Here is a 16,053-nt window from a genome sequence, read left to right as displayed (position 1 = left end):
ATTGTCATCACCTATTGGTTGTACTCCCTATGAGAAGATGTTTGGTAAGAAACCTTACGTCAAACACATGAGAATCTTTGGTTCTGACATGTGGGTACACACCCCACAAAGCAACAAGCTTGGGAAGCGTGGGGCACATGGTTTGTTCATGGGGTACGAAAAAGGTGCATAAAGAGTATGGATGACTGATTCTAAGTCCATTAAGTTCACAAAGAGTGTTGAGTACAATCCTAAGTGGGGGGGGGGGGAAGTGGGAATTTTCCAGAGTTACCCAGAGGAGGATGAAGGTGATGTGAAAAAAGCAGATGGTGTTGAGGCAGAAGAGGAAGCTGAGGATGAGGATGATGATGATGATCGGAGTTCGGATTCCAGTTCAGTGGGCGGCGCTGCTGCTGGTGTCAGCGACAGTGATGACACAGCAGACTACAAGAGGGCAAAGGCCTCAGTCAGACCATCTGATGCATCTGACAATGAACTGGAAGAACCACTGTTCACCATTGGTCACTTTTCTCCTAAGAAGGAGGAGATGAGTCCAGAAGACGTGCGTCTAGTACGCAGATCTGAAAGAGCGACGAAGGGCAAACCTCCAAAGAGATTTGCTGATGAGTTTGCTAAGACAGCAACTGCTGTTCTTAGTGGCTCAGAGAAGGTGTGGGAACCTTCAAGCTTCAAAGAGGTTCAGGAGTTAACCTCTAAAGATGCTGAGCCTTGGCCTAATGCCACGAAGGCTGAAGTTGATTCCTTGAATAGGAACCAAACTTGGGAGCTAGTCCCAGTAGTCCCAGGAATGAGACTGGTTGGCAGCAAATGGGTCTTCAAGGCCAAGACAGACCAGAATGGCAAGGTTGTCAGACACAAAGCCAGATTGGTTGCCAGAGGTTTTTCACAGGTACCAGGACAGGATTACCACAAGACCTACTCAGCCACCGTCAAATATGAGAGCATTCGGCTAATGCTCAAGATTGCTGCAGAGGAGAAACTGCATGTTTCCCATCATGACATTAATACAGCTTTTTTGTACGGGGTTTTGGGGGAGGAGCTGTTTATGCTTCCACCTGATGGAATGCAGATACAGAAGGGAATGGTCTGCAAACTGCGGAAATCCTTATACGGTCTCAAGCAGAGTGCCAGGTGTTGGAACACAAAACTCACTGAGACGTTGCTTTCTCTAGGTTTTCACCAGGGCAAAGCTGATCCATGTGTGTTTGTCAAGGAGGAGGGGCAAAACAAACTGTATTGTTTATGTTTTGTTGATGATCTTCTGATGTTTTGGAAGAATCAGGCTTTGTACCAAAGCACCCTAGCTCAGCTGAAGGAGCACTTTGACATGAAGGATCTTGGTGAGGTATCCAACTATCTTTGTCTGCAGGTGGAGAGGGACCAAGCAGGTAATTTTCTGGTACACCAAACACAGAAAATTGCTGATGTATTAACCAGGTTGAATTTGGTTGATGCAAACCCAGCAGACACACCGATGGTGACAGGTTACCAGGTAGATAGTACTGCTGAAGCGTTTTCTGACACTATGCTGTACAGATGCATTCCAGGCAAGTTGAATTTCATTGCTAGATGCTCAAGACCTGACATAGCTGTAAGCACTAACCTGCTTAGCAGACATGCTAACAATCCTACTGTTCAGGATTGGAAAGCTCTGAAGCGCATAGCCCGCTATTTGAAAGGGACTTTGCACTACAGGCTGAGGTTCACCAGTCAGAAGACTGGAGGTCTTGAAATCTTTGCAGATGCTAGTTTTGGAAGTGACACCACGGATGGTAAAAGCACTTCTGGAGTATGCTACATGTACAACCACTGTCTGTTTGACTGGTTGTGCAAGAAGCAGGCGACAGTAAGCCTAAGTTCCTGTGAAGCAGAACTCAATGCTCTGTCATTTTCACTCATGGATTGTGAATGGTTGATGCAACTGTTTAAGGACATCAGAGTTTCTAGCCCAGCAAGTTTCGTTGTTAAAGAATGCCCAAAGTTGCCACCTCAGGACCCCATGAGTATAGCCAATGAAGAGATGGTGCCCACTGGGCAAATGGGTGCGCCTTACCCCCTCCTCACCTTGCTGGGAGTCAGGAAAGACCATAGCCATCACAGTTGGGTGTGAGCTGATCAAGACACATTGGCAACACTACTGGGGAGATTCCAGAAAATACCATTCTCAGAGAGGGTGCAAATGGCAAGGTATTTCTGAAGCTCAGAACAGCTGTATTTCTGATTAGCAGATGTTGAAAACAAAGGGGAAACTTCAGTAGAATGGAATCAAGTCTGACTCAGTCGCCAGTTATGTGGGTGTGGGTGCATTATCTGCTAATTTTTCTCGCCAGGGAGAGTTGTATGTGAACTATTAGGAGGAACTTGCCAATTCGCAGCAAATAAAAAATGTGCCATTGGAGAAATTCCCGGGGTCTCCTGTGGCAGGAGGCCTCCATTCTTCCATTCATCATTTAAGAAGAATATTGACCAGAGGAGCAGAGGAGGGCTGTCCAATGATCAAGGCTCTGAAAACCAAGCCTTATGTAGAAGACGGCTGAAGGAGTTGGGTATGTTGAGCCTGCAAATGAGGAGACTGAGAGGAGATATGATAGCCATCTTCAAATATCACAAGGGCTGTCACATGGAAGAGGGAGCAAGCTTGTTTTCTCCTGCCTTGGAGGGTAGGACTCTAACCAATTGGTTCAAGTTACACGAAAAAGATTCTGACTAGATATATGTGTTAGACACAAAGTAAATAGCAAAACCAGACAGACCTCAGTGTAACACTCAAAATGGAAGTGCAGCACTCAATTCAGAAGCGTAACACTCAAAATGGAGACCTTTGGCTTCTGAAAAATGTTTGCAAACTGGAACACTTACTTCTGGGGTTGCAATGTTTGGGTTCCAAGTTGTCTGAGTACAAAGAACCAAGATATCACTGTACCTACAAAGAAGCGAAGAGAAGAGAGCAGCTCAAGCTCAGGTGGGGGAGCATCTGCTGCAAATGCAGAAGTTCTCAGGTTGAGTCCCAGGTATTTCCCTAGCCAGAAACCCTGTTGTGTGTCAGTGTAGACAATTCTCTCTTATGTGTAGTATAATTCTTTATTATTTCCCCCCAAACATATTCACAATGATATTCCTATCAAATAGTCACATTGTTTCATAAATTGACTTCCCACCCCCACTTCTGCCATGTTTCTACTCAAACGTTTTCTACTGCATTATATCTTTATCTGTTACAAAAAAAAAATATTTTATCATTTGTCCTCCATGGCTTTTATCCTGCCCACAATTTCATCTGACTACAGTTTCTTTTTTAAGTCCACAAAAGGCCTCCATTCTTCCATTCATCATTGTGATCTCTTAATTTCTGTGCTTATGATATTCTAGCTAGTGTACATAAATAGTTTAGTCCTTGCCTTTGGAAGCTTTGTCCCTTGGATATTTAGGTATAATCTTACCAAAGGATATTACCCAATTAGCAGTATGTAATATAAACAAAGTACCTAATGAGGCTTCTTTATATAGTGATAGAATTATAGAATCAGAGGATTGGAAGGGACCCTGAGGGTCATCTACTCCATCCCCCTGCAATATAGGAATCTCAGCTAAAGCATCCCTGACAGATGGCCACCCAACCTCTGCTTAATAACCTCCAAGGAAGGAGCGTCCACAACCTCCTGAGGGAGACCATTCCACTGTTGAACAGATCTTACTTTCATTAATTTCCCCCCATATATCTAGTCAGAATCCCTTTTCTCGTAACTTGAACCGATTGGTTAGAGTCCTACCCTCCAAGGCAGGAGAAAATGAGGCATCTGATCAAGGCCTGTATTTTAAAATGAGCTTAAAGATATATTTGCAAATGTTTGTATGTTTCATGCCAGGCAGAAACCAGCTGGCTAAGTACTTTGGCAGTTGTTTATCTTCCTGCTCTCCTGAACAAGGGCCCCCCTGATTTATAGCAGTAGCAGGAGACAAGTTTCTCAAAGTTGTAAAAGGGAATTACAGGCTGGGAGCAAAGGTTATACTGACCCTACATATTACAGAATACAATCAAGCTGCAAAAACACTAATTAAGAGTTGGTAAATAGTAAGATTTAGTAAGAATCCAGCTTTCTGTTCTGTTCAGTTGAAATCTACTCGGAGTAGAGTGTGGATTTCATGCTCTTTATTCAGCTCATAGTAGTGAGGAATGAAAGTTCCCCCAAAATATCTGCTTTATATACATTATTTAAACAATGGGCCACCCATGAATGGCTAATTCTGGGATTCTCCTGTAGGTCAATCAGGTTGTGGATTCACTTCCACCTGGAGCTGGATTGGGTGGCTCCTGTGGACCAATCATACTGCTGCATTGTTTTAGGACCAATCAGACTGCTGCATTCTGAATCCTATTGTTCTAGGACCAACCAGACTGCTACCTTTTGGATCCTATTCAACTCAGTACATAACATCAGTGTTTCTAAACTATGACAAACCCGAGGCTTGCCCAGTTTACTGGAATTTCTGCCAGACAACCAAGCCTTAGCACAGGGAACATGGATGGATTGTTAGATAACAAAATTTCAGACCCTCCAACATTCTGCTAGTTAAACTTGGGATGTGCTTCTTTCAGTGCCATACTCCCAGGCAAATGAGCTGGGGCTTCCCCTCTTCCGCCCCCTGTTGTTGTGGTCTCCTCCTCCTCCAGTGGGGGCAGCATTGGGCAGAGGAAGCATGGCAACTGGGCCCAGTGGGTGCAGCCTGACTTGCATCACCAGCAGCTCCCCCTCCTCCTCTGCTTCCACGGACTAAAGCGCAGCTGCCTTTTTTTTTTTGCCAAAGACATTTGTCTTTGGGTGCTGAGCTCTCAGAAGATCCAGCTGACTGGTGAGGGAGCTCAGCACAAAAACCGGGATGTCCAATCAGAAACATGGATAGCTTCTGTAATTCCAGGATGTCGCAGTTGAATCATAACTGTTGATGGATAAGCAATCTTGACTTGACATTAGGCATAGTGGACCTGTGACCCTCCAATTGTTGCTGGACTACAATTCTCATCATCCATGAACTGCAATTCCCACAAGCCCTGGTTTATTCTGCGTGGGTTGAAGCCAAAGGGAGAGGGGGAGGAAATTATAAGCAGCATGAGGATGAGCTGAGCCCACTCAAGGTAGCCACCGACACTACCTTCCCCTCCCCCAAAGACCCTTTCCTCAGTCCATTTCAGCTCCCGCTCCCCCAACCTGGTTTCCTAACATAAACAGCGGTTCCTTCATTAGGAGAGGCGAGGTTACAGGGAAGCAGGCAGAGGGCCTTTTAGGTAGTGGTGACAAAGGAACTAAGGGCACAAGCGTGGTATTGCTCAAAACCTGGGAGACATGGACTCATGGGAGAAAACGATGTACATTGCCTTGAATTCTTTGGGGAAAGGTGGGATAGAAATGTCTAAACAAATAAATTGAAAGTGGCATGGATATGTGTTCCTATGTGTTGAACTTTAAATTTTCTTTTCTGCTTCTATTTTATTTTATACTTGGCTATGTTATCAATTAATGTATGTAAATTAAAGTTGAAAAGAAAGACCCAGATCAATGATTGAATCTGGGATCTTGATCACTAGGCAGCAATCGCCCTTCCCAACTCTTCAGTCCCACCTCCTCCCTGGCACCTCCCTGAGTTCCTTCTTTCATTCTCAAAATTCCAGAAAACACCCCTTCAGAAAATTCCGAGTCCCATTAAGAGTACACCCATAGAAATCAATAAACCTGATGTGCATTCAGCAGCATTAAATACCACTCCCAGTGACCTATGGGCACCCACAAGGCAGTGGCTCCTGAATAATCAGCTCCATTTAGGTCATGGCTCCAGTCTGGGTTGAGTTCAGCCTATCCCACCCGTGTTCACAATAACCAACTGGATGAGAAACCCAAGCTCTCCCTGGGTGCATGAAAAGCAATGGCTGCAGTTATCTCCTCCTGGGACTCGGGGATGAGAACTTCAGTCAAGAGGGCTCTTGGGCAGATATGATGCACTTCCACAGGAGGAGGGTCATATTTAGTCATAGATGCTTTTTTTAAAAATGAAAAAAAAAATACAATTTTGAATTTGCAGGTTAATATGTGTTTAATTAGATGATCATCTGAACAGACTGATCTTTGTTTCATTGCTTGCTTCACAAATGGATTGATCAGGCCCACTTCCACAAGCAAAGATCCAGAAGAATCAGCGTAGCCATCAGACATTCTCAACCATGGATGTGGGCTGCTCACTGATGTCATTCAAGGGCACAGCATTGTGCATTGAAGCCACAGTAAGCAGGAAGAGTTAGACAAGGCGGGCAGCGTTTGGTGAGTTCCTCCTGGCAGAACCCCCATTTTCCTCTTACATTTATTATCGTCCTGAATAAAAGAAAGAAGGAAATCTGTAATCGATTGCACTTTCAGGAGCCTGGAGTCAGATTGCTCACCTTCAGGAGATAAGATTTATAGTGCTGGAAAGACTCAAAGGAACATTTAAGGCCACCCTGCAATTCAGGAACATGTAGCCGAAAGGAAGAGGACATGCAGGCCCAGCCCCAGAAGAGCTCTCAGAAGAGCATCATTGCTGACATCCCCTGGCCCATCCTGGATTTTTTGACAGAATGGGTGTATTTAGAGGGACCTTAAGAGGGTCATTATTTATCTACTGTAAGAGGGACCTTATTTATCTATTGTATTTTGATCTCTTTTGCAAAAAATAAACAACAAAAACAAAGTAACAGTTCACCGGGAGTTACAGATAGCAATTTGTAAAAAAGAAGAGAAAACAGCCCCTGATCTGAAATTTATAATCAGAAAAGGCATGCAACAAAAATCGCTTTTCAATTTTTTGTCCTTATAGATCTGTGCTTTTATCTTTTGTGTTTATCTCGTGAACCACCCTGGGATCTTTTGATGAAGGGTGGTATATAAGTCAAATAAATAACATAATTAAAAATAGTTTAATATGAATATTTCTATATGAAGTGATTAGAGATATCTGTTCCCAAGTCTCCTTTGGGAAGAAGAGCAGGATAAAAATTGAAGTAATAAATAAACCTTCCTAAATAAAAATTAGTTTGTGTGGTTTTTTAGAAAAGAAAAGAAGATTTGGAGAAGAAACTAATCCTACTAAAATGTGATTTATTAGCAGAAAGTTCAGTGAGTGAACAGCTGGATGGAGAGCCAAAAATGACCTGGAGATCAACTAGTCCAACCCTTGTTCAATGCAGGATCTTCAATAACAAGATCCTTCACAGATTGTCCCTCAAAACCTGCTTCTCTGTCATTTCCACCCCTTTGGTTCTAGTCCTGCCCCCTGGAACAACTTTTACATGGCAGCCGTGCAAATATTCAGAGGCTGCAATCATGTCTCTCCCTCAAATTAACCTTCTCTTCTCCAGGCTAAACATGCTGAGCTCCTACAATGTTCTTCAAAACAAACAGCTTTCAGATCTTGTACCCTTTTGGTCACTTGACTTAGGAGACAGTCAAATCAGTCGTTTTCCTTTTTAAAACGTGGGTTCAGAACTGGCCACAGGCTAGAATAGATCTATTAAATTATTTCTCATCTCCAGCCTCAGATTGCAGTTGCTTTTCAATTCATTTCTCCAGTATTTCTAAAAGGCAGAATTAACTACAGTGGTACTTTGGGTTACATATGCTTCAGGTTCCATATGCTTCAGGTTACAGACTCCGCTAACCCAGAAATAGTAGCTCAGGTTAAGAACTTTGCTTCAGGATGAGAACAGAAATCGTGCTTCAGTGGCGTGGTAGCAGCGGGAGGCCCCATTAACTAAAGTTGTGCTTCATGTTAAGAACAGTTTCAGGTTAAGAACGGACCTCTGGAACTAATTAAGTTCTTAACCCGAGGTACCACTGTATCACCATTGTGTGTATCTGAAGAAGTGTGCATGCACACGAAAGCTCATACCAATAACAAACTTAGTTGGTCTCTAAGGTGCTACTGGAAGGATTTTTTAAATTTTCTTTCGACTATGGCAGACCACCATGGCTACCTACTTGTAACTATAACCATTGTTAGCATTCAAGAATTCCTCCCCTGGTTCAGGTCCTTAGGGACCATGAGGTTTCTAGCTCCAGTTCTACTGGATATTGTGATATATTTTGGTACTTCAGGTGAGGTCTGGTGAGTGCAGAATGAAGTGGGCATCTGTGTTGCCAAATTACATATGCGTTCTTTCAGCAGCAGCAGACGGCCGGTTCATCCTCATTTACTGAGTGTTGTCTTAACATTTTGGAAAGTTAGATAAGAGCCACCAGTTTTTACTGCCCATGGGAAGTGCAGCCTGCACAGTTTGCACCCATATGAACATCTGTGGTATCAAAATTCCCTGTGCACAGATGAAAACCTTGAGGCTCTAATGCTTAAAAGAAGATGCAGAACCTAGAAGTGCTGCATCAAAACTGAATCCAAATTTAGACATCTAAAAATAGGGTTAATATATCCTGATTTATAAAGTGATTGACCACTATTCCCTTTAGCACAAGAAAAGCCCTGCTTCTGCTTCCTCCAGTGAAGATGCAGAGTGTAGATCAGGAAAACAGGATTAAAAATGAGCAAACATTCACATGTGAGTGGGACCAACTCATGGGTATCACTTACTCCTACAGCAGCGTGCATTAGGACCACAGACATTTCTAATCTCTCCAGAGGGACATTTCACAGTCTTTGGGGCATGGCATAATCCTCCCATGAGTGCACACAATGGAGGTTCATCTGTGCAAAAGAGAGGGAATTAAATTAAAGCCTTCTGTAACAGCAAATCAATATTATTATGTCCCATAATGCCGATGGGGAGATCGAGGCTGAGAGTGAAAGTATGGTTATCCATAGGCCAGCTGGTGTGTTCATGGTGGAGTCTCACAGACTTGGATTGTCCAGCATGGGAAGTCCTGATTTGACTGATGCTCCGGTCAGTGGCGTAGCGTGGGTTGTCAGCACCCGGGGCAAGGCAAGTAATTTGCGCCCCCTAACCCGTGGATTTGCGCCCCCTAACCCGTGGATTTGCGCCCCCTAACCCGTGGATTTGCGCCCCTAACCCGTTGATTTGCGCCCCCTAACCCGTGGATTTGCCCTAACCCCAGATGTTGCGCCCGGTGCGGCCGGCCCCCCCTGCACCCCCCACGCTACGCCACTGGCTCCGGTCAACATTATTTTTGTACTTCGGGTGAGTTCTGGTGAGTGCAGAATGAAGTGGGAATCTTTGTTGCCAAATCATATTTGTGTTCCTTCAGCAGCAGCAGACTGCTGGCTCATCCTCACTTACTCGGTGCTGTCTTAACATTTTGAAGAGTTAGAAGAAGAGGAAGAGTTTGGATTTGATATCCTGCCTTTCACTCCCTTTTTAAAGAGTCTCAAAGCGGCTAACATTCTCCTTTCCCTTCCTCCCCCACAACAAACACTCTGTGAGGTGAGTGGGGCTGAGAGACTTCAAAGAAGTGTGACTGGCCCAAGGTCACCCAGCAGCTGCATATGGAGGAGCGGAGACACAAACCCGGTTCCCCAGATTAAGAGGCTACTGCTCTTATCCACTACACCACACTGGCTCTCAGATCAGACTTATCAAACACTTAGATCAAAGCCGCCATTTTTTACTGCCCGTGGGAAGAGCAGCTTGCACAGTTTGCACCCATATGAACATCTGCGACATCAAAATTCCCTGTGCACAGATGAAAACCTTGAGGCTCTAATGCTTAAAAGCAGTTGCAGAACCTAGAAGTGCTGCATCAAAACTGAATCCAACTTTTTACTTCTAAAAATAGAATTAATTTGCCCTGAGCGTATTATCAGCTACTCTGATCCAGAAACAGTTCAGTGATCATTTCCTTAAGCACAAGCAAAGCCCTGCTTTCTCCAGTGAAGATGTAGAGTGTAGATCAGGAAATCAGGATTAAAAATGAGCAAACTTTTGCACAAGTGGGACCACCAAGTCATGGGTATCACTTACCTCTACAGCAGCGTGCATTAGGACCACAGGAGACATTTGTAATCTCTCCAAAGATACAGTTCTCAGTTGTTGAGCCCTGGCAAAATCCTCCCGAGCGTCTACACAATGAAGGTTCATCTGTGCAAAAGAGAGGGAAGTAGATTTTCATCATTTGAGAGAACTCCTTGTGCAATACAGAAACGTTAATTTGACGGGCGTTTTGTTTTGAGCATTGGAATAGCACTTTCAAGTATGAGAGCCTGAGGTCCTGGACTGGGAAATGGGAGACCAGCCTTCAAATCCAGCCTCATCATGAGGCTCACAGAGTGGCCTTGGGCCAGTCACTCACTTTTAGCCTGATCTGCCTCGCAGGGTTGTTGTGAGGATTAAATTAGGAAGAACCACAGAAGCCACTTTGAGCTTCATGGAGAAGAACTTGGGATATAAATGCAATGAAAAAAATATTCAAAGCCCTTCTGCAACAGCAAATCAGTATTATTATGTCCCATAATGCTGATGGGGAGATTGAGGCTGAGAGTGAAAGTATGGTTATCCATAGGCCAGCTGGTGAGCTCATGGTGGAATCTCACAGACTCGGATTGTCCAGCATGGGAAGTCCTGATTTGACTGATGCTCCGGTCAACATTATTTTTGTACTTCAGGTGAGTTCTGGTGAGTGCAGAATGAAGTGGGAATCTTTGTTGCCAAATCGTATTTGTGTTCCTTCAGCAGCAGCAGACTGCTGGCTCATCCTCACTTACTCAGCGCTGTCTTAAGATTTTGGAGAGTAAGAAGAAGAAGAAGAAGAAGAAGAAGAAGAAGAAGAAGAAGAAGAAGAAGAGTTTGGATTTGATATCCCGCCTTTCACTCCCTTTTTAAGGAGTCTCAAAGCGGCTAACATTCTCCTTTCCCTTCCTCCCCCACAACAAACACTCTGTGAGGTGAGTGGGGCTGAGAGACTGCATGTGGAGGAGCGGAGACACGAACCCGGTTCCCCAGATTATGAGACTACCGTTGTTAACCACTACACCACACTGGCTCTCAGATCAGACACTTAGATCAGAGCCGCCATTTTTTACTGCCCGTGGGAAGAGCAGCCTGCACAGTTTGCACCCATATGAACATCTGCGACATCAAAATTCCCTGTGCATAGATGAAAACCTTGAGGCTCTAATGCTTAAAAGAAGTTGCAGAACCTAGAAGTGCTGCATCAAAACTGAATCCAACTTTTTACTTCTAAAAATAGAAGTAATATTCCCTGAGCGTAGTATCAGCTACTCTGATCCAGAAACTGTTCAGTGATTATTTCCTTAAGCACAAGCAAAGCCCTGCTTTGTCCAGTGAAGATGTAGAGTGTAGATCAGGAAATCAGGATTAAAAATGAGCAAACTTTTGCACAAGTGGGACCACCAAATCATGGATATAACTTACTCCTACAGCAGCGTGCATTAGGACCACAGGGGATGTTTGTAATCTCTCCAAAGGTACAGTTCTCACTGATTGGGCCCTGGCAAAATCCTCCCGTGTGTCTACACAATGAAGGTTCATCTGTGCAAAAGAGAGGGAATTAAATTGTCATTATTAGAAAGGACTTCTTGTGCAAAACAGAAACATTCATTGGACGGACGTTTTGTTTTGAGCATTGGAAGAGGACTTCCAAGTATGAGAGCCTGAGGTCCTGGACCAGGAAATGGGAAACCAGCCTTCAAATCCAGCCTCATCATAAGGCTCACAGAGTGGCCTTGGGCCAGTCACTCACTTTTAGCCTGATCTACCTCGCAGGGTTGTTGTGAGGATTAAATTAGGAAGAACCACAGAAGGCACCTTGAGCTCCATTGGGGAAAAGGTGGGACATAAATGCAATGAATGAATGAATGAATGAATAAAAAAATAAATATTCAGAGCCTTCTGCAACAGCAAGTCAGTATTATTATGTCCCATTATTATGTACTGATGGGGAGATCGAGGCTGAGACTGAAAGCGTGGTTTGCCCAAGGCCAGCTGGGGAGCTCATGGTGGAATCTCACTGGTCTACATTGTCAGGCATGGGAAGTCCTGATTTGATTTCAAAGTGCAAGTAGATAAATACCGTATTTTTCGCTCTATAACACGCACCCGACCATAACACGCACGTAGTTTTTAGAGGAGGAAAACAAGAAAAAAATATTCTAAACAAAATAGTGGGTGTATGGTTTTTGTGGTTCATGCTGTGGCCACAGACATGTGATCTGACAGTGAGTTTGGAGTAGCCCAATGCAAAAATCCTGAGGATCCATGCTTTGTAACCACGTTTTTGCACCACTGTGGCCCGAGGCAACAGTGGGTGCGTGATTTTTTTGGTGCAAGATGTAGCCATGGACATGCTATGTGATCTGACGGTGAATTTGGGGTGACCCAGTGCAAAAATCCTGAGGATCCATGTGGATCCGTGCTTTGTAACCACGTTTTAAGTGGGGACGGAAGGAAAAGCACTCAAGGGACAAGGGGTGTGTGGAGAAGGATGCTGCTAATAATGAAGAAGAGGGGTATAAGGGGAGAAGGCTCCTCTCCTCTCCCACTTTGCTCCTTTAAAGCAAGCAGGCTTAGCGATCTGAAAAACTTTGCTGCTATTTAGCGAGCTGAGTGGGGAGGAGAGAGGGACAGAGAGCCTGCTTGCTTTAAAGGAACCAACCGGACAGGAGCCGCTTACACTCGTGTAAGCGGCTCCTCTCCTCTCCCGCTTTGCTGCTTTAAAGAAGCAGGCTCTCTGTCCCTCTCTCCTCCCCACTCAGCGGCTCTTCTCCCGCTTTGCTGTTTCAAAGTGAACCACGGAGGAGGGAAGGAAGGGGAACCATGGATCCTCTGCTCACGACTGCAGCAGCTCCCCCCCGCCCCCGCCACCCATAGGCATTTGCTCCATAACACGCAAAGACATTTCCCCTTACTTTCTAGGAGGAAAAAAGTGAGTGTTATGGTGCAAAAAAATATGGTAGTTAGCCTTTGACCTAAACCAGCAGGTCTCTTCTCTTGATAAAACAAAGCTTGCTTAAGAGCAGGGTGGATAAAAAATCAATTTTTTAAAATTTAAATCAGGGTGTTGTTTTTTAATAATTGGATTTTAAAAATAAAATTCTTTTGGAGGAAAAATCTTTCTAAAGATAGTTTTCTATTTACCGTATTTTTCGCTCGATAACACGCACCTGACCATAACACGCACATAGTTTTTAGAGGAGGAAAACAAGAAAAAAAAATTCTGAATGAAACAGTGGATGTATCATTTTTGTGCTTCATGCTGCGGCCACAGACATGTGATTTGATGGTGAGTTTGGGGTAGCCCAATGCAAAGATCCTGAGGATCCATGTGGATCCATGCTTTGTAACCACGTTTTTGCACCATTGCAGCCCCAGGCAACAGTGGGTGCGTGATTTTTTTGGTGCAGGCTGTAGCCATGGACATGCTATGTGATCTGTTGGTGAATTTGGGGTGACCCAATGCAAAGATCCTGAGGATCCATGTGGATCCATGCTTTGTAACCACGTTTTTGTACCATTGCAGCCCCAGGCAACAGTGGGTGCGTGATTTTTTTGGTGCAGGCTGTAGCCATGGACATGCTATGTGATCTGATGGTGAATTTGGGGTGACTCAATGCAAAGATCCTGAGGATCCATGTGGATCCGTGATTGGAACCACGTTTTAAGTAGGGAGGGAAGGAAAAACATAGAAGCGACAAGGAGAGGGGTGTGCAGAGAAGCAGCTGGCTAAGAATGCAGGAGAGGGGTTTTACCGGAGGGAGGAAAGGAAGGCAAAAGTCCCCCCCCCACAAGCCAACCAGCTCTCTCTCTCCCCCCCCCCCAACCTGCATGTTGCCTTCGAGTCCCAGACGCTTAGAAGGAAGGACGCTCTGCTTGCCTGGAGGGGAGGGGTTTTCTCTGCTCTTTGTTCCGTTTGAGCAAACACAGTAAGGAAACAGAAGCGGGTGGGCAGTAAGACCCTGAGGCAGAATGCAGGAAAGCAGCAGCTTCCTCCTTTCCTCCCTTCTCCGGACGATTTGATATTTGCCTGATTTTTGCCTTCACTCGCGCTTGTCAGCTCCAGGGACCACACATTCGCTCAATAACACGCACAGACATTTCCCCTTACTTTTTGGGAGAAAAAATCTGCGTGTAATAGAGGGAAAAATACGGTAGGTACCGCTCCGGCGGGAAGGTAAACGGCATTTCCGTGCACTGCTCAGATTTCACCAGAAGCGGCTTAGTCTTCCTGGCTGCATGACCTGGAAAAACTGTCTGTGGACAAATGAGGGCTCCCTCGGCCAGTATAGCGAGCTGAGTGCCACAACCCCCGAGTCATTCACGACTGGACTTAACTGTCAGGGGTCCTTTACCTTTACCTTTTTCTTTATATAAATATTTATTTACTGCATTTTAATGTATTTTGGGGGAAAACAAAACACCACAACTCAGTGGATATCACTTACTCCTGCAGCAGGTTCCGTTGTCGCGACAGGAGACCCCTGTAATTTCTCCAAAGGTGCAGTTTGCAGGTTCCGTGAATTGGCAAGTTCCTCCTGATAGTTGACATATCAATTGCCCTGTGTAAAAGAGAAGGGAAATAAATTCGTTTAAAGGGGGCAAAGGGGTTGCAAACTACTTTTTTTCCTAACCAGAACCATGTGTATTTAATGGGATGGCCAACTTTTACAGGCTTCTGCTGCCTCTCAACCTGCTAACTACTATTTCATTGGCCAACATTAGCAAGGGTCAGATTGGTCCTCCTTCTCTGCAAACACTCCAGCTGATTCCTGAACCTTGTAAGGGGGCTGGCACTTAGCTGCACCCAGCCACTTGGGTGGCATATAAATCAGAACATTATGATGCTGATGCTGATTACTGCTCCAGGGATCTTTTCAGCACGGCTGCCAAACCTAAATTTTACAGGTTGCTAATGGAAGGCGTGAAAAATGAGCAGATAATGTACCCACAGAACCACAAAACTGGCCACTAATGTAGCCTTCATTCCATTCTACTGAAGTTTCCCCTTTGCTTTCAACATCTCCCAGTCAGAAATACAGCTGTTCTGAGCTTCAGAAATCCCTTGCCATTTGCACCCTCTCTGAGAATGGTATTTTCTGCAATCTCCCCAGTAGTGTTGCTAATGTGTCTAGCTCAGCTCACACCCAACGCTGCCGGCTATAGTCTTTCTTGGCTACACGCAAGGTGAGGAGGGGGTAAGGCGCACCCATTTGCCCAGTGGGCACCATCTCTTCATTGGCTATACTCATGGGATCCTGAGGTGGCAACTTTGGGCATTCTTTAACAACGAAACTTGCTGGGCTAGGTCCACAATGGAATCTTTCATCAGATTTTCACTCTTCATAGATCCAGGACCTCTGGAATTAGGAAGGACTTGGGGATCATGGACACTAACTTTTCAAACTTTTCCAAGCAATATAAATGACCACCATGGAACTTTCCTGGCCACTAAGGCTGCATCCTGAATATTGCTGCTTTTGCAAAAGTCATGTATTCAAATTCAACTTCATTATTAAATACGTAGTTAAATACTTTCCTCCCCACCCCTTTTTAAGCAGCTGGATAGGATAGGAAGCTGCCAAGTCGGACTGTTGTTCCATCAAGCTCATAGCTGTCTACACTGACAGGCAGAAGGTCTTAAGTGTTGCCGACCAGGGAAATACCTGGGACTCAACCTGAAACCTTCTGCATTTGCCTCAGATGCTCCCCCACCTGAGCTCCCACCTCCTCAACAACCCCTTTGTAAGCAGCCAGATGAGATAGTCTATAGTCAAATGAAATTGTGGGCAGGAAAAAAGCAGTGGTGGAAAAATGCTAAAATAACTGTAATATAGAAACTTGTGTATATGTTTGAAAAAATAATAATAAAGAATTATACTACACAAAAGAGAGAATGGTCTACACTGACACACAACAGTTCTTCAGGGTTTCTGGCTGGGGAAATACCTAGGATTGAACCTGAGAACTTCTGCATTTGCAGCAGATGCTCCCCTACCTGAGTTTCAGCTGCTCTCTTACCTGTAACAATGTGGAAGAGGATGAAGACCAGAGCAAAGCTCAAGTAAAGGAACCTCATGGCTGCAGTTTCCTCTGAGATCTCTATCAAAGGG

The 16,053-nt window shown here is 44.6% G+C and overlaps 2 protein-coding genes across 3 annotated transcripts in view; one reads left to right on the top strand and one right to left on the bottom strand.

Moving 5' to 3' along the window:
- The window catches only part of LOC310758748 (uncharacterized protein), a 299,601-nt gene that overhangs the window by 52,514 nt on the left and 231,034 nt on the right, over positions 1–16,053 (top strand). The gene's annotated exons all lie outside the window — the stretch shown is intronic.
- LOC310758750 (uncharacterized protein) overlaps positions 1–16,053 on the bottom strand; it is a 135,211-nt gene that overhangs the window by 52,834 nt on the left and 66,324 nt on the right. Inside the window, exons 3-5 of one of the 2 annotated variants that reach the window (XM_083605677.1) lie at positions 11,363–11,479; positions 9,953–10,069; positions 6,078–6,362 (exon numbers count right to left, since the gene is read on the bottom strand). In XM_083605677.1, coding sequence (XP_083461803.1) covers positions 6,355–6,362; positions 9,953–10,069; positions 11,363–11,479 — 242 coding nt within the window. In that variant the 3' untranslated portion in view covers positions 6,078–6,354. Of the gene's footprint in view, positions 1–6,077; positions 6,363–9,952; positions 10,070–11,362; positions 11,480–16,053 lie in introns of those variants that run through there. The other variant, XM_083605680.1, reaches the window with a different exon arrangement.

Source organism: Podarcis filfolensis, assembly GCF_964270895.1.
Source record: "Podarcis filfolensis genome assembly, chromosome: 3".
Taxonomy (NCBI): Eukaryota; Metazoa; Chordata; class Lepidosauria; order Squamata; family Lacertidae; genus Podarcis; species Podarcis filfolensis.
The sequence above is the reverse complement of the archived record's forward strand: the minus strand, read 5'-3'. Positions and strand labels throughout refer to the sequence as shown.